General features: G+C 36.7%; 1 protein-coding gene across 2 annotated transcripts in view; it reads left to right on the plus strand.

The window, feature by feature from the left end:
- The window catches only part of hpse2 (heparanase 2), an 85,424-nt gene extending 66,789 nt beyond the window's left edge, over nt 1-18,635 (plus strand). The window contains exons 10-13 of one of the 2 annotated variants that reach the window (XR_014201714.1): nt 973-1,118; nt 5,195-5,341; nt 13,488-13,716; nt 18,184-18,635. Coding sequence is in view for 1 of the 2 variants with exons in the window: in XM_082154485.1 (XP_082010611.1) it covers nt 973-1,118; nt 5,195-5,341; nt 13,488-13,650 (456 nt within the window). In the remaining variant the exon portion in view is untranslated. Of the gene's footprint in view, nt 1-972; nt 1,119-5,194; nt 5,342-13,487; nt 17,725-18,183 lie in introns of those variants that run through there. The other variant, XM_082154485.1, reaches the window with a different exon arrangement.

Raw genomic sequence — 18,635 nt, forward strand, 5'->3', positions numbered from 1 at the left:
GAAATTCAGGTAGCCGTCACTTTTTTCCATGCAATAAAAAGGTATGTAATCACATAGAAAGCAGTTATCTGGTTACAGTTGCCCAGTTAATGTACTTTGTTCAATTTAGACTCTTCTTTGTGCATTAAATGTGAGGTGATTATGGTTTTAACAGATCATAGTAGGTTAAATGTGCTAATATTGTGAAAAATACTGACTTTTAGACCATGATAACAGCATGATAACATTTTACCTGAACTGATATGCTGTTATGAGCACAATCCATGAACACACACACATTTTTTGGTGTTTGGTTCGTGGGTAACACATTTTGTAATAATGTCAAAAGTTGACAATTTATGCAAGATATAAAGCAGGTGTTCTAGGTTCCCCCAGGTGGCTAACAATACAAATATATAGTGTGTATCTCTCAATTCTATAAGCCATTTTATTCTTTATTGTCTAGAATGTTTTTTTCTTTTTCCTTTCATTTTTAGCAGGAAAGGCTTGCAAAGAAAAACTATGCTTATATTTCTCCATTCGAGCATCCAAGAAAATGTCTCTCTCAATAAAAGACTGAAGCACATGTGCATTTTTTTTTATCTCTGAAAAAAAAAGGAGTCGTTCTTGCTAAAGTGAAGGCAGATATGAGAAACTTGCGTTACGCCTAAAATTCCCTCTTTTTTCACTTTTCAAATTCTGTTTTCTACAGCTTTCTCTTTAACAATTCTAAAATTAAACCTCTTTTGAAAGATGGAAGGATTCTGGAATTCATTGAATGTCTGCTGGCGAAGAAATGCCACATCTGTCAAGTGTATTTGAACCAGAATCATCTTGCATGAATTGTTTTCTTGTGCCAAGGTGCACCACGCTAACACGACTCTATGGCAGAACGGCTTGACCTAACATGCGTGTTGACATGGCCAAGTTCCAGTAAAAAGGCCTGAGTGATGCTTTTTATTTTGTAATGTGTTTTGTGTGTTGGTATTGTAGGATTACTGGTTATCTCTGCTCTTTAAACGTCTGGTGGGCCCCAGGGTGCTCGCGGTGCACGTCGCAGGACTCCAGAGGAAACCACGACCTGGACGGGTTATCCGAGACAAACTCCGCATCTATGCGCACTGCACCAGCTTTCACAAGTAGGTTCATTCTGTCTGTTGTAAAATCCATTCAAACCAAATATATTAATTCTGTTACAAAACCTAGTACACTGTAAGAAAATATACAGTATGATCAATAAGTTATGACAACATGTTTTTACCTTGCTTTAACTAATGTAATTTAAGTTAAGTTACTTAAACATGCAAGTTGATTGTACTTAAAATTTAAGGCAGCAAGAAACATCTATCGATATTGAAGATGGTTGTGCTGCTTATTATTTTGGTGGAAACCATAATCTTACTGACTCAACTTTTGAATGGTACGCGTGTCCTTGAGAACCAACAAAACTACGAAAATATGACCCAGACCACATTTAATACGGATTCTATTCAATTAGAGATAAACATGGTTTGTGCCAACATCAGCGTTTATGTGGTGTAATAATGGATGCAGAGAGCATGAAACCACTGTAATTCAATTTTGTACGATCAACAGTTTTGGCACTGTGGTGGGATGCCACTTTATTGCCCAATGTAAAATTTGACTCCAGAACCAATGTTTTATAAGTCAGCGTAATGTTAATATTGACTTGGTGTCGGGAACATGCTTATGATGCCTCAGTCTAGTTAGGCTGCTTGCTAGATTTTGGAACAGAATGATAGTATATACAACGCAAAGTAAAAAAACCTGTGTATGTGCGTAAGTTGTCATTTTTTACCTGTAGCATTATCTCCACACAGACTCCCGTCATCTGAGTACATGGCCATAGTGAGGATTTTAAGGCTTATACTTGCTCATTCTCAAACACATAAATTACTGAGTCCAGACAGCCACTCTTTCAGAGTGAGAGCCCATAAAATTTAACAAGTATCAATTGTCAAGTGTGCGGAGTCTCTTTCTACAGTGCGAGAGGCGCTGAAAGACACCAGAGGCTCAGGCAGGTGAGGGGAGGAGAAGCGCGGGACAATAGGAAGGTCTGTACCCGGGCCAGATAAAAAGTGCCATCGTTCCCTTTGATGATTATCTATTACCCCAGAATGATGTGAGCGGGACCTGCCAGCTTTTCACCAGCAGTGTAGGTTTACTCTCTACAGATCACCGTGTCTCAGCTCAGTTTCAGTGCTAGTACAGGCCCCTGGCTTCAGGATTCCTCCAGGACAGACGCTTTTGCTGAAACAGTAGTGCACAGAAAACAGTTTTGGGGAAGCTACTTTGAAATATGCCACTCATAATTTGAAATGCAGACAACAAAAACATGGGAGCTTTTTAATGGTAGTTTATCTTTTTAAATAACCTACCGACCAAACGGATTGGGTCAGTGAGATTTCTTAATGTTTCGAAAGAAGTCTCTTGTGGTCACCAAAGTTGCATTTATTAGATCAAAAATACAATAAAAACAGAAAAGTTAAACTGCAATGATATTTCACAATATTACTATTTCAATATATTATAAAATGCAGTTGATTTGGTGTACAAGAAACATTTCTTATTATTATCTGTGTGTGTGTGTGTGTGTGTGTGTGTGTGTGTGTGTGTGTGTGTGTGTGTGTGTGTGTGTGTGTGTGTGTGTGTGTGTGTGTGTGTGTGTGTGTGTGTGTGTGTGTGTGTGTATATATAAACAAACTGATAGATAGATAGATAGATAGATAGATAGATAGATAGATAGATAGATAGATAGATAGATAGATAGATAGATATAGAATCAGAGCAATATTTATCTGGCACAATAATTGAGGATCTCAATTTATGTGACAACATTAAACTGAACAGATACATTTATGCTAAACGCAACTGATAAAACTAGAAATGTCATAATTTGTATAAGTCAAAAACATTTAGTCTAGAATCATTTAGCTAAATATTTTGCTACATAAAATACAACATTAGAAGCTTGAATTAATTTTGTAATCACTAAAATTTGTTGAATCACTAAATTGAGAGAGATGTTATGATCATTGTATATTTTTGCTTTGCTTGTAGTAATTCCCCAACACTGCAGTTTAGGAAGGATTTGTAATTGCATAACATCAAATATGTATGTCTGAAATTGCACTTGGATGTTCTTCTCTTAATGTTTAGTTAAGAGGGTATCAGGCTTTCAAGTCCGCAACCAGGAGATATTTGAAAAGTAGACTGATGTTATCTGGTTCCAAAACTCAGCCAATTTCTGACCCTCGTTGGCCTGGAGATGACAGAGTTTTGGGCCACATTCAAAATTTCATCACATCGTGTCTTATCCATCAAACCGAAACCACCACAAAATCAAACAAGTAATCTCTGTAAATGCCATGAAACCCAAAGCAGCTGGTCAGCAGCTAAAACCTATTCATTAAATGCATTGCTTTTGCTTTGCCTGTCCAGTGGCACGGTGATGTCCTTTGACTTTTTATCGGTGATAGACAGGTGTTTTCATTAAATGAAAATGTTTTTTATTGAAATGTCAACAATATTGTTATCTAATTCCGAGAATTTGCAATGTGTTATAGTGCAAAAGCAAAAAACATTCCAGAGTCAGACATTCGGGTCTCATTCCTCCGACCTCTTTCAAGTTTTTCGTTCTATTAGTGGTTAAAATGGCCGGTCAGACTAGTCATGGATATGCTTTCAGTATCTTCACTAATCCATCACAACACCCTTATACAAAACAGGCCTGCTTTTCGGTGCTTTGAGTGGTTTCTCCGGTCCACATTTCCCCAGGACCAGTCGCCAACATCAAACAAAGGATTCCATGTTTACGTTCCCCATGCGAATGCTGGAGAGGCACATTGTTTCAAAGTCTTGGACAATGTTTATCATTTTTCGATCTGTTCGTCTGATCTAATGCGCCCTTCTGGAAAATATCTACCCAAGTTACCAAAGTCTATTAAAACTGAGACACCACACATGTATCACATGACATGAGAGATGTTTTCATTACACTGTCTCGGGTTTGTCTCTTTCCTGAATTTTTCCCGTTGAACTCTATTCACTGTGCGCCAAGGTGTAAAGATGCACATGGCCCGGGTTGCTCGTGATTGGTGAGATTACTAACAGGCTTGTCTGACAAAAGCCAAGCTGTGACCGGTGCAGTCGGCCCTTTACAACATGTGGTATTCATGCACTAAAGCTATGTTTTCCTTGCCTTTACGTTAGAATCTTTATTGAATTTTATCATGTTTGCCTAATCATGTTGCCAGATACTTATCTTAATTAAGTTAATATTCCCTAAAGCCTGCTCTTCAGCGGTATTACCCCGAAAACAAGGACAAGTATGCTGGAATCTCTGTAACATAAGCACGATCGTCCAACACATATAAAGCTTTTGTTACCCCTGTGAATTTGGGAGGGGAGCTAATGCTTTTACAGTTGTTATATGAAAACAATCTGCTCTTTTACATGACGTAGTCCTGGCCTCCTTTGCTTATATACAGTACTTTATTATTTGGTTATTGTGTACTGAAATTAAATCACAGAAGGTTTTGGATTCGTATAAAAATATTACACAATTGTCTCTTGTAAATGGAATTCTGGGAACAAGGTCAATGTTTCTGTCAGTATCAACCAGATTATAATGAACAAACAATGTATGTTGAATTTCAGATGTTAAATTAGGAGAGTTATATACATTTTAGTTACAGTATCTGCCCATGTTTTTATACATTTTTTCAGATGTGTTTTGAGTGTGTGTGTGTATGCGCATGCGTGTGTGTGTGTGTCTAGTACTCTATTATCAGTGTTGAAGTTTTGTGGCTTTTAGTCTGTTTGTGCTGCATATTTATTTGTAATAAGGTTTCATCAGGATTCTTTGATTAAAAAGTTGAATTGCATTTAATTTCAATATAAATCTTTTGTAACAGTGTAAATGCATTTTACTGTCACTTTTGGTCATTTTGATGTGTCCTTGCTAAATAAGTGTTAATTTCTTTCAAATAAACAAATCCTAACTTTTGAACTGTAGTGTATATGCTAGTGTACATCAGTAAAAGTCAAATGTAATCATAGCTTAAAGTGTTTATTTTATCAATATTGACTTTTTAAAATATATTTAATGAAATTATATATGTTAATTGATCTTATGATCAAAGTTGAGTTGCTGTATCATACATTTTTAATGGATTCTTATCTTTTCCTGCAGTCACGATTATGTCAGAGGGTCCATAACAATCTACATCATCAACCTGCATCGATCACGGAAGAAAATCAAGTTGGCCGGGACTTTACGAAATAAAACCGTTCACCAATACCTGCTACAGCCCTTCGGCACTGGTGGACTTCACTCCATGTAAGTCAGTTGTCTTCTGTGACAGCAATTCACTGACACACAAAATAATAACACAAAAACATGTTGTATATACTCAATATATATATATTAGTGCTGCCAAATCGATTAATCGCACCTAACATAAAAGTTTTTGTTTACATAATATATGTGTGTGTGTGTCACATATATGTGTGTCACATATACACATATATGTATAAATATATGCGATATATGCGTATATATATATACAGTATATATACACACTCACATATATAATAAATATATGTATTATGTGTGTGTGTGTGTGTGTGTGTGTGTGTGTGTGTGTGTGTGTGTGTGTGTGTGTGTGTGTGTGTGTGTGTGTGTGTGTGTGTGTGTGTGTATATACTGTATATATAAATACACATATTATGTAAACAAAAACTTATGTTAGATTTGACAGCACTAATTTTGACAGCACCCTTCTGAAAGGTTCTGTGTTGTTACATTTTAAATTAAGTATAATATAATAAAATATTATAAATACAATAAAGTTCTTTTTTATATTATATTTTTATACTATGGTTTGTTTAGTACCAGTGAAATGGGATTTTCCATTGGTGTAAGAGTTTTTTTTTTAAAGTTATAATGTAAGTATTGTATTAATATTATATTATTACTAGTTATCGCAGATCTCTGACATCAGCTTATTTTAGAATGTGTTTATCTGTTCTCAATTTAATATAATAATCAATATGGTGTTTTGTTTCTTTACTAAACTTATTATGGTTCGGTTAATACCAGTGAAACAGAATTCCCCATAAGCAAAATAGTAATTAATATAATAATAATATAGTTGTGCTATATTATTTTGTATAATATTGTGTTATAGTCTATTATATATACTTAAATACTTTTTATCGCAGATCTCTGACCTCAGCTTATTTAAGAATGTGGTTTATGCTTCTGTTCTCGGTTTACTATAATAATCAATGTGGAGTGTTGTTACTTTACTAAACATTAGCTCAGACGGAACAGAGATAAATCTGGTGCTCTATAACCGTCTACACACACAGCTGAGCTAACTGTTTTCTGACTAAATATTCAACTCTTCCACAAATGGGGATCCCGTTTCGCGACACTAACCTAATCATGGAAAGGGCAAAAGAGAGACCCGGGTCATGAAAACACGGTCTGTTCATCTCCTCAAACTCTTAAATGGGATATGAGGATTATCTTGTTCCCGCTCGCTTCCCTGATGAAGCCAACGCACAGCTGAAACAAACGGGTCTACATCCTATCCTGAGCCGTTTTCTTTTGAATTCATCTGGTTGAATTCATCTGCTCATCTGAATGTGTTTTCAGTTAATGTGTTCCTGTTTAATGTTTTCTGTCACATAAATGCTTCTAATGCAGTGTCGAGTAGATTGGCTCAGCAAATGAATTTAAAATTTGACGTTTTGTTGGTCTTGACATGTTAAATCTGTCTTGTTCAACCAACAAGACATTAGTCATGAGTGAGAAACTTCACAAATGTCCTCTCTGGTCACAAACACCCCATTTTACTCTGAGACGCTTCACTGATTTTTTTTTTGTATTTTTACTGCTTCGGCTGTTAGGAAACACATCATCTTTTTCAGAGTGTTCTGTTTTGAGTTTTCCACTAGAAATCATTTGAAGCCAAGAACAAAACATCAAAACGTCCATTAAACATGGACAATCCAATTGAATTAGCATAATAACATTGTCTTGGTTTATTGAGGCTCAATTTAAACTGAGAGTACAGTGAAATGCAGCTTCCTTCGGGGCAGATGTTGGCAATAGTTTTGTCAGCAGCTTTCAGCTTGAATTTCAACCAGTTTTTCTACTCCTCGTTTTTTTCTTTTTTTTTCTCTTGTTTTCTTTTGAGGAATTGTGGGATCCAAAGGGCCACCTAAACGTCTATTATTGGGAGTTAAGCATGATACTTTGAAAACATGATCATGGTGTTGATGTGTTGATCAGTTAAACAGAACCTGTATGAATAAGTCTACACTTAAATCCCTTCATCCCACAACAGGAGGAACAGTTTAAATAAAGGATAGAAAGGAATATTCGGAAGAAGCAGAAAGTAATTACCAGTTATATCACAGTAAGCAATCTATTATAGACCAGTATAAAAACAAAACCCATAACCATGTGTGTTTTGATAGACCCATTCCCACGGTTAATAATCAAACCATCCTCTTGCCACGTTTGATAATATTTTTCATAGTGAAAAGCTTCTTTCTTATTCCAAAGAATCTTAAAATTAAGGTATTTTCCCATCCACTCTGTTCATACTGCACTTTCTATACAGTTTACTCATTTCAGCTGTTGTTGGATGGCATTAGGTTAATTGGTATATTGTGTCTGAGCAGTGAGTAGTAAAACATACGTATTTGTCTTCAGAAATGCCCACAGCTCCATATGGGCTGAATCAGTGTGTTCCTGAGCAAATTCAGTGAGTAACATATACAGGCAGACTATAAAGTTACTCATGACACATTCCAATGCTTAAATCCTCTGTAACGCATATGCAGGGAAATTAACTGCTCATTTTGTGGGGTCACACTTAAACACTCTCAGACAGAGTTGCTCTTTTTCAAGGATAAAGTTTTCCCTATGTGTTTGGTGGATCTGTTTTTGTCTGTTTTGCATCATATTCTGTAATTCAAAATGGAAACAAAGAGAGAAAGGGGTGTTTGAAGAGCTGGGTAAATAAGAGACGGTAATTTTAACAATAATAGTACTAACAGTACTAATAACAATTTCAGCTATTATAATCTGTGTAAATGCATTTTTTTATATACACTGAACAAAATTATAAACGCAACACGTTTGTTTTTGCCCCCATTTTTCATGAGCAGAACTCAAAGATCTAAGACTTTTTCTATGTACACAAAAGGCCTATTTCTCTCGTATATTGTTCACAAATCTGTCTAAATCTGTGTCAGTGAGCACTTCTCCTTTGCTGAGATAATCCATCCACCTCACAGGTGTGACATATCAAGATGCTGATTAGACAGCATGATTATTGCACAGGTGTGCCTTAGGCTGGCCACAATAAAAGGCCACTCTAAAATGTGCAGTTTTACTGTATTGGTGGTGGACCCGGGGGGGTCCGAAAACCAGTCTGTATCTGGTGTGAATACCATTTGCCTCACTCATTGCAACACATCTCCTCCGCATAGAGTTGATCAGGTTGTTGATTGTGGCCTATGGAATTTTGGTCCACTCCTCTTCAATGGCTGTGCGAAGTTGCTGGATATTGGCAGGACCTGGAACACGCTGTTGTATACGCCGATCCACAGCATCAGAGCATCCAGTATGCTGGCCATGCAAGAACTGGGATGGTTTCAGCTTCCAGGAATTGTGCACAGATTCTTGCAACATGGGGCCGTGCATTATCATGCTGCAAAATGAGGCGATGGTCGTGGATGAATGGCACAACAATGGGCCTCAGGATCTCGTCACGGTATCTCTGTGCATTCAAAATGCCATCAATAAAATGCACCCGTGTTCGTTGTCCATAACATATGCCTACCCATACCATAACCCCACCGCCACCATGGGCCACTCGATCCACAACATTGACATCCGCAAACCGCTCACCCACACAACGCCATACACGCTGTCTGCCATCTGCCCTGTAAAGTGAAAACCGGGATTCATCCGTGAAGAGAACACCTCTCCAAAGTGCCAGACGCCATCGAATGTGAGCATTTTCCCACTCAAGTCGGTTACGACGACGAACTGCAGTCAGGTCGAGACCCCGATGAGGATGACGAGCATGCAGATTAGCTTCCCTGAGATGGTTTCTGACAGTTTGAGAAGAAATTCTTTGGTTATGCAAACCAATTGTTGCAGCAGCTGTCCGGGTGGCTGGTCTCAGACGATCTTGGAGGTGTAGATGCTGGATGTGGAGGTCCTGGGCTGGTGTGGTTACACGTGGTCTGCGGTTGTGAGGCCGGTTGGATGTATTGCCAAATTCTCTGAAACGCCTTTGGAAACGGCTTGTGGTAGAGAAATGAACATTCAATTCACGGGCAACAGATCTAGTGGCTCTAGCTCTAGTATTCCTGCAGTCAGCATGCCAGTTGCACGCTCCCTCAAAACTTGTGACATCTGTGGCATTGTGCTGTGTGATAAAACTGCACATTTTATTGTGGCCAGCCTAAGGCACACCTGTGCAATAATCATGCTGTCTAATCAGCATCTTGATATGCCACAGCTGTGAGGTGGATGGATTATCTCGGCAAAGGAGAAGTGCTCACTAACACAGATGTAGACAGATTTATGAACAATATTTGAGAGAAATAGGCTTTTTGTGTACATAGAAAAAGTCTTAGATCTTTGAGTTCAGCTCATGAAAAATTGGGGCAAAAACAAAAGTGTTGCGTTTATAATTTTGTTCGGTGTGTGTGTATGTATGTATGTACTGTATGTATGTATGTATATATTGGGGGGGATCACCTCACAATTCAATTCGATTACGATTCAGGGGTCTGCGCTTTTTTCTCGCTGTGTGACTATAGGGGTGGGAATCTTTAGGCACTTCACAATTCGATTCCAAACGATTCTTGATCTACATTTTTTTTTTCTTACTTTATTTGTTTACTGACTTTAAAGCTTACATTTATTTGTACATTTAAAAATGTAATTAAAACAATTGAATGTTAAGAATTGTATAGAACTACATAGTAGTTGCATTACACCCAACACTGCTTGTAGGCCTAAGTTATTACTGTAATTAAATTACTTTTCCATTAAAAAATTTAAGTAAGGGATTTTTTTTATTTTTTTTGTAATTTAATTAGGCCTACAGTTACTTATGTAGGCTACTGTAGACTGTAGAATAAGTCTATGTAAAACAATAATAGATTTCACAACGTCTAATGTTAAAATTTATGTTTTTAATGTAACCTTCTCACTTTGGTCAGTTCAAGAATTTATGCAATTTTATAATATTTATTTGAAAGACTTAAAAGAGCAGTTTCATGTATTCAACTGGTTGAGGTTGATGTTGGATTTAGAAAGTAATTACTAATAAGTAGTGCAATACTTTTTACAATAGAGTAATTTAATTAGCCTACACTGTTGAAGCTGTAGCTAATGAATTAGGCCTTCTTTTTTAGAGTAACTTACCCAACGCTGCATACATGCAAATAGTAAAGAGGTACAAATGAATATATATTACAAGCAAACAAAGAGTGCTTTAAGTATCTGAACGTTTTGCAGTCAAGAGCAGTGACTGATTTTTCTCTTAGCTTTGCTGCTGCTTGATTTATGACATCATAGGCAGTGGGATATCTAATCTGCGTTCACACTACGGATTTTGACAAATCAGATGTTTGTCCTATCTGTCTAATACGTTAAGACATAACTGACTGTGCTTACATTAAGTGTAACTGTAGGCCTACATTTAACGCTTACACAGGGTCACACACAGTCCCGCGAGCGCTCTTCACAAAACTCATGTGAGCATTTGAAAGCAGCCGTCTGTCAGTAGCTAAGTGAGTTTGTGTATTGAATATAGACCTACTGGATTCCGTAGAGCATTTTGAGGGAAAAAAAACACTGAAAAACTGGCGGCAAAGCAAAGCAAGTTTCTCACATCCGCGCAAGCACGCGATTGCCCTTGTAATTCGTTTCAACCTTGAACTTTTATATAAGATGATTTTATGGAAAGTTCGAGGGGTTTTGTGGGTGTGTGTGGAATAGCAAGCAGAATATGGCTGTTCGCGTATGAAACGCTTAAAATGAAACTCAGAATAACTGTTGAAGAGAGAATCGCGATGTGTCGGAGAATCAATTTTTTTTCAAGTTACATAGGCCTATGTAATGCCTGCTAAAAATTCAGCCTTGCCATCACAGCAATACATTTAATTAAAAATATACAGTTAAAATAAACATTTACTTTTAAATTATAATACAGTATTTCTGTTTGCAGTAGCCTATTTTGATCATTATATTTGTTTAAACATTGCTCTATATTTGCATTATCACAGAAAATCATTAGGAATATTTTGAATTGTAGGCCTAGCACTTGCTCTAAATATTTAGAACCGGAGAGCAAGTTTTAATGTTTTAAATTCCTCTCCCAAAAAATCAGTACATCATAGGTAACCCGGTTAGCATTTTGAAAGCCTTAAATGCTTTTCTGAACATTAATCTTTTGAGTCTGAGATACAACAGTTTTGGGAACTTAGACCTGGAGCTTTTCAAACCCGTAAACCCTACTGTGCAATCTTGGCAGATGTGTGTGATCTCTCTATGCCTTGAGGCTTTGTCATTTCTCAAACACATACCTACATCTGTAGCCAGAGGCCGTTAAAGCTCCAGAACTATCTGAAGACGTTAATATAATTTGCATCTTCTCCAAAGGAAATGCGGACCTTCTTCTGCAGAAGCCCTGAGCAAAAACATCACTGACTGTGTCCTTGCATACTTCTGTCTGCTTTGATCTCCTGAGCATACATTCTTCCCGGGGGAACGTTGATTGTGAAGATCAACAATCCCTCCTCACCGTCGCGTCTGATGCTTGCCGTCAAACTGCGCTTCAGAAGGGTTTCAGAATCAGGCCCAAAGCAAACTCAGCTTCCTGATCAGTTCAGTCTGTGGCACTGTAAGATGAGGTGATGGAATGGATCATCCAGATGTCTGCTGCTCAGGAAGGCTCTTTTCTTGGCTGATAAGTGAAGGGTCTTCCGGGTGTTTCTCCAAACCAACGATGAACGTAGAAAAATGCTTCAAAGGGATTAGCATGATTTCACGTTTTTCAGAAGAGCATTTAAACATTTAAGCTTTAAACCTCCACCAATTAGGAAACAATATTAATGTGATCAGACTCATGTTCAGTTTATGATTATCATGTAACATCTTTCATGCGAGATGTGCTTTTGTGGACCATAGAGACTGATGACAATGGAATAGCCTATTTTGTTTTCTTTTTTCAGTTGTTGTATTTAGTTGATGTTAAGAAAGATGACTGAATCACTGGCTTTGCTCAGAATAGTACTCTTACTATTTTGTAGTATAGTGTGCACAGTCTCCATGTTGCACAGAATATTATATGTCACAATGCAATGCAACTTTCCATTTCCCATAATGAAGACACTGAATCAATTAATAATATAGGCCTATAATTTGAGCATTACATTTTATTATTATTATTAAATTGTGTATGATTTCTTAACTTCAGTTGGTTTTAAGAAATGAATTGGCTACTTTTATTCAGTACACATTAAATTGATAAAAAAAAATGACAGTAAAGACACGTATAATGTCACAAAAAACAATTTTCCTACCAAAAAACTTTCTATTAATCAAAGATTCTTGAAAAGTTTCAAGGTTTCCACTTAAATATTAAAAGTACACTATGTCACTTTTGGGCCTCTAGCGGTTAAAAAACAAAACTGCATTCATTTTGTGGAAGAACATTGTTTTGGTTGTGCTTCGGATCTTCATGACTGTGTGGATGAATATGATACTTCACAGTAGATAATGCTTTACAAAAAACTCTATTAGAGACCTTTAGGCCCGCCTGTGGCAATTTATCTGTTCAACAAAATACCTTACCTGTTGAGTAATAAAAAACTGTGCTTTTGCATTTCAAATCCCTTTGTTCTCTCCATCTCCAAAAATATTAAAATAAAAAGTTATTTTAAAATGTTATGATATTTCACAATACTAATGTTTTACTGTATTTTTGTTCAAATAAATGTAATAGATTTGGTTAGCATAAGAGACTTTCAAAAACATAAAAAAAATTTCCGACCCCAAACTTTTGAATGGTAGTGAATAGCATCCAGGAGTTCTGAGCACTGTCCTACTGGTGATGTTTGTTTTCTACAAGGTTGATAATGCAGCTATAGCGCCCTCTAGTGCACCATCAGAGATATTAAAACATTTTTAGACATCCTTTACCCTTGATGTAACTGGGTCCTAAAACCTGCTGTTTTTGTCTAAAATTAAACTTGGACTGATGTTTAATTTAAAATGAATTAATTTATTTATCTGAAAGCCTGTTGCACTAATTTTTTTATAACCTCTGAGGATTACGACTCCTCACTGAGTGTCTGCAGCTCTCACATTGACACATTGATATAAAACAGGTTGTCAATCCTCCCATCTGCAGCATCCTAACACAGTTCCCTTTGCTCTGCAGGTCTGTGCAGCTGAACGGAGAGCACTTGCTTATGGTGGACAATGAGACGTTCCCTGAGCTGAAGCCACGGACGCTCAGGGCGGGAAGAACGATAGCTATGCCACCGGTTTCAATCGGCTTCTACGTCATCAAGAACATTAACGCTTACGCCTGCCGTAGATAACACACACTGACCGACCTCAGACGATCTTCTGCTCAATGCACCAGCTCCTCATGGCCTTCTCTTTTAGTAAGTCCACAGAGACGTGGAAAAGACCCCTTCGTTCAAGCAAGGGCTGCACTGAATGCTTCCAACAACATTTTCTCCTCTTTTTTTTCCCCCCCACAAGAGCAGCTTGACTTGTGGAACGTGAATGTATATTGGCTGCCCTTTTGTGTTTTTGTTGCTTTTGGTTGCAGGAGCATATAATGAAGTCTCTGGCCCCGTTTACACCTGGTATTAAGATGCGTTTTGGTCGATCGGATCACAAATGCAGGTGTAAACAGGGTCTAAAACGTTTTGAGCTTGTCCACTTTCAACCACTTCCAGAGGTATTTGAAAACGCTTTCAACTGGATTGCTTTCGTAGTGTAAACACTCATGTGGTTGAATGCGCTCGAGACCGCCTTCTCTCCTTCTACTGACCTAATGCGTAAACATGGGAAGCGCACTAGACAGATAGGATTGAAACTTTGTCGGCTGAAGACCCAAGTTCGGTTTGAAGCCGAAAAATGTACCAAGCACAATGTTTTCTCACCATTTCTGATTTCTAACACAAACTCACTGCGTTCGGCGTGAACTTACGGCTATCACAGCATAAACTAAAGCTGCTACTCTCTCTGTGTTTCTCCGTCGTCTCTGGTAGCATTCATATGTAAATTGTGCAAACTTATTTTGTCCATTAGATCAAAAAATCGGAAAAAACACATACATTTACCCACCCCTCGAAGAAATCAGGACAGAAGTGGTTGAAAGTGGACAAAAGAGACAGATTTAAAGACCAGGTATAAACAGGAATGTGTCTCCCTCGTCTACTTGTGATGCGATCGACCCAAACACATCTTAACATCAGGTGTAAACATGTCCTCCTTCTCACCAGTATAGCAGTGTCACTGAGAGCTTTGTAATCCGATGTTGAAGACCATCTTAAACTACAAACCCAGTGCTAATGTGCAGTTCAGATGTGGTCAAATCATTTTGAAGTAGGCCCAGGCTGAATCAAACTTTTTTTTTTACATTTTCTGCTGTGATTTTGGGAGAAAACTACACTCTTAAAAATAAAGGTTCCATGAAGTGCTTCTATTATTCTATTATGTAGGTCTCCTACAATAGGCGAAAACGCATCCAACAAGGTCAAAAACACTTGAATTTTCTCATAATATACATTGCATCTTCACCTCATCCCTCAGTGTCTGAAACGGTTAGATCAAGGATCTGGTCTCTCTAAACCCCATCTTTCCGCGAGCCTATTCTGCTCTGATTGGTCAGATGTTCAGCCTAGTCTGTTGTGATTGGTCTACTGCTTACAGGGCTTGGCGGAAACGAAATGTCCATTACCATATCTGAATTTCAGCTTTGGAGGCTTCCTCAGTGTAGGTTCATGCAGGAAGTAAGACTGGAATTATTGGTGACTTGTTGCAGGCAGTTCAGAATCTTATATTTTTTTGAGAGGGGAGACAATAACTTTATTTATTGTGTACTTTGAACTTTGCAGACCTTTACACACAACTATATAAAACACTACATGACAGATAATATCCGAAAGAAAATAATAGGGGCACTTTAACATCCATGGAATTTTTCCATTCCACAAAAGGATCTTTATAATGGAAAAAGGTTCTTTAGATTTTTTTTTTTTTTTTTTTACTGAAAGTTTCTTTGGGGAGCCAAAAAAATGGGTCTCCTATGGCATCGCTGCAAAACCGCCTTTTGGAAACTTTACTTTTTAAGAGTGTGTGGAACGGATTTAAACATGGTGAAATGTGTTAAACAGAACCGACAGTACAACGCTCTTATTGGTGGCTGGAAACATTATCAGATTAGCCCAAATATTTGAATGATGAAAATGCACAGGGCGAAAGATGTAAATGACAGCCGTTCCAATTCTCTGGAGTTCTGTGGGAGCAGATTCTGTGTGGGCCTGTCTGTCAGCTTAATGTGATTTAGCCGAGGAGGACGTGTTCCTGGATCAACATCCGTGTCGGTTGTTAAACAACATTCCAGTCTGTCAACCAATCACATTTTAGGGATAGATTTAAGGGGCCTGAACAATGTTCTTTTCTACCAATCATTTCCCTTGGATGTTAAGAGTAGGGTTGCAAGTGTTAGGACTGTGATTGCTGGCTAGAAATGTTGTTCCAGGACCAACAACGGAGGTTAATCCTGCAAAATCACACTGCACAAATATCAGTTTGATCTAAATTACTGTCTTGTGTACTTTTTGATTCTAGGGTCTAAAGCCAAAAGGGCAAATCTCGGTTTGTAATCACAGGACAGTAAATATAAACTGTCCTCTTCATCATCTTTATAACTTTGCCATAAAACATTGACCCGTGCCCTGACTAATATATTTCAATGTCTTTTTTTTTTTTTTTTTGCTGCTGCTGCTTTATTAACTCAACCTTTACAACGGTTAAGGTATGATGGGAAGATATAGATATTTACTAAAACATCCTTATAGTTCATTGCTAAATTTGAAAGGAATCACATACAGGTGAAACTCCAAAAATGTTAATATCGTGCAAAAAGTTCAGTTATTTTAGTAATTCAACTTAAAAGGTGAAACTAATATATTATATAGACTCATTACATGCAAAGTGAGATATTTCAAGCCTTTATTTGTTATTTTGATGATTATGGCTGACAGCTTATGAACATTTTCAAAATTTCTGAGATTTTGAATATGGGGTTTTCATAAGCTGTAAGCCATAATCATCAAAATTATAACAAATAAAGGCTTGAAATATCTCACTTTGCATGTAATGAGTCTATATAATATATTAGTTTCACCTTTAAGTTGAATTACTGAAATACATGAAATTTTGCACGATATTCAAATTTTTCGAGTTTCACCTGTAATACACAAAAGCGTCTTTATTCATTTCAATATTCATTGGTTTTCTGAGAAATACTGCTCTATATTTATAATGTTTACAAGTTTACAAGACTTCCCATTGTAGCTCAGACTCTTTTGAAGCCTGAAAGGAGAGTAGGGAGTTTTTGAAGTTTGCTGAGGAGCTCAGGAAATTAGCTCAATTGTTGTCCTTTAGTGTCATGTATACATGTATACTATAACAGTGTGAACCTGAGCTTACAGTTTTAATTTGCTATATTAAACACTACCTTATTCTGTGTTGATACAGGGGCCGTAAAAGTGTTGGACAGTTAAGTCACGATTAAAAATGTAATAACGTTAAAAAAAATGCCACTTGGCTTGATGTGTTGTAAGTTTAAGTGTTGCTTAAGTGTCCAAATACTTTAAGAGCCACTATAAATCCCATGTACAGTGATTCCTTTGTGCTGCTAGCTGACTAAATAATAGTTATAAGCATGATGAGTGACAAATGTTTCTGTACAGGTTCAAACCTTTTGTTATAGTAAATGTACATACAATTGGTTTTTGATTTAAACAGTGTGCTTCCTCACTCTATAAATATTATTTATATAAATGTGTGTGTGTGAGTGTGTTGCGTGTGTGTGTGTGTACATAGTTACATATTGTGTTGAGAAAAACATGACTTTTATTTAAGTCATAACATTTTGACAGATAATATTGTACAATAATGACGTACTTTTTTGTAAAACATACAGCCCAGACTGATGTTAATGTTTGGCAATAAAAATGGCCTTTTATTTTCATTGTATATGAGTTGCTCACAGTATGCACACTTGTGTATCACCAAAATAGCAGTTCAGCTTTCAAACTGATTATATGAATTCTGAGGACATTTTTGGGAAAGTTTTGGCTTTTTATTTGGTTATGACAGCGTGTATAGTCAGAATTTTTCCAAGGTAAAAAATTCTCATATTTTATTAGATTTCGGAAGATTATTTTGTGATTTAGAGATTTGTGTGGTCTTTGATTTGTGAAATGACACGTTTAGAAGCTATTATTATTTTTTTTTCCTTGAATGTGTTTATTGCAAATGTAGAGTTGTTCATATTTTTTCTGTTAAAGAGCATTATTTTATTATGGAAATGTTTGTGTCTGAATATTATTTTTGTCAAAATATATAAATAAAATAGTAGTAAAAAAGTAGGTTTTGACCTATTATTTACAATAATTAATGTAAATTCAAAGTGTGTGTGTGTGTGTGTATATATATATATACATTATATATAAATACACACATACATACATACATACCATATATATATACACATGTATGGTATGTATGTATTTATATTTATATATATATATATATGTGTATGTGTGTGTGTGTGTGTGTGTATATATATATATATATATATATATATATATATATAATATTATACATAAACTGAATAACCCTTGAAGAGAGACTGTCCTATATATGACACAGATAGAGGCTGAATTGAATTCCAGCACATGTTCAGGAGTGCAAGATAGAGGATAAAAGCATGCAAGCTATGAACTCAGTGATTTATAAATGGGCCTGAACACAAAGAAGTACAGAAATAAATTGTGACAGTACGCTATAATGGGTAACCCAAGACCGAGTGCTTTATGTTCCATCAGGTCACGGGAAGAAGATCAACTCACAAGTCTTCAAAGGCCCGGCAGGGTCCTCGGCCCAGCGCTGGAGGGTTCACAAAGGGAAGGAGCCAGTTTGCAGCTTGCACACCAGCAGATGTTCCCTCTCCAAGCAGCTGGGACAAGACTTTGTTGAGAAATGAGAGCGAACTGTGATGTCAGAGCAATCGTGTGCAGGACTAAGTGATGAGAACCATTTGCACCTGAATGAGACTCAGATTTTGATCTCTTCTCATCTAAACTTCTACACAATTATAAATTATGTTTTTTTAATTATATAATGCATTATGTATTTGGAGCAAACCAAAATATGTTGCCTTGACAAACTGCCTATATTAACTGTACTTAAGTGCATAAAAAATAACTATGTTCTAAAAGGAAACATGTCTGCAGTTCACATATGGTTCATCTTAGACTTAACGTGGTTCACTCATAAA

Source organism: Leuciscus leuciscus, assembly GCF_965113295.1.
Source record: "Leuciscus leuciscus genome assembly, chromosome: 22".
Lineage (NCBI taxonomy): Eukaryota > Metazoa > Chordata > Actinopteri > Cypriniformes > Leuciscidae > Leuciscus > Leuciscus leuciscus.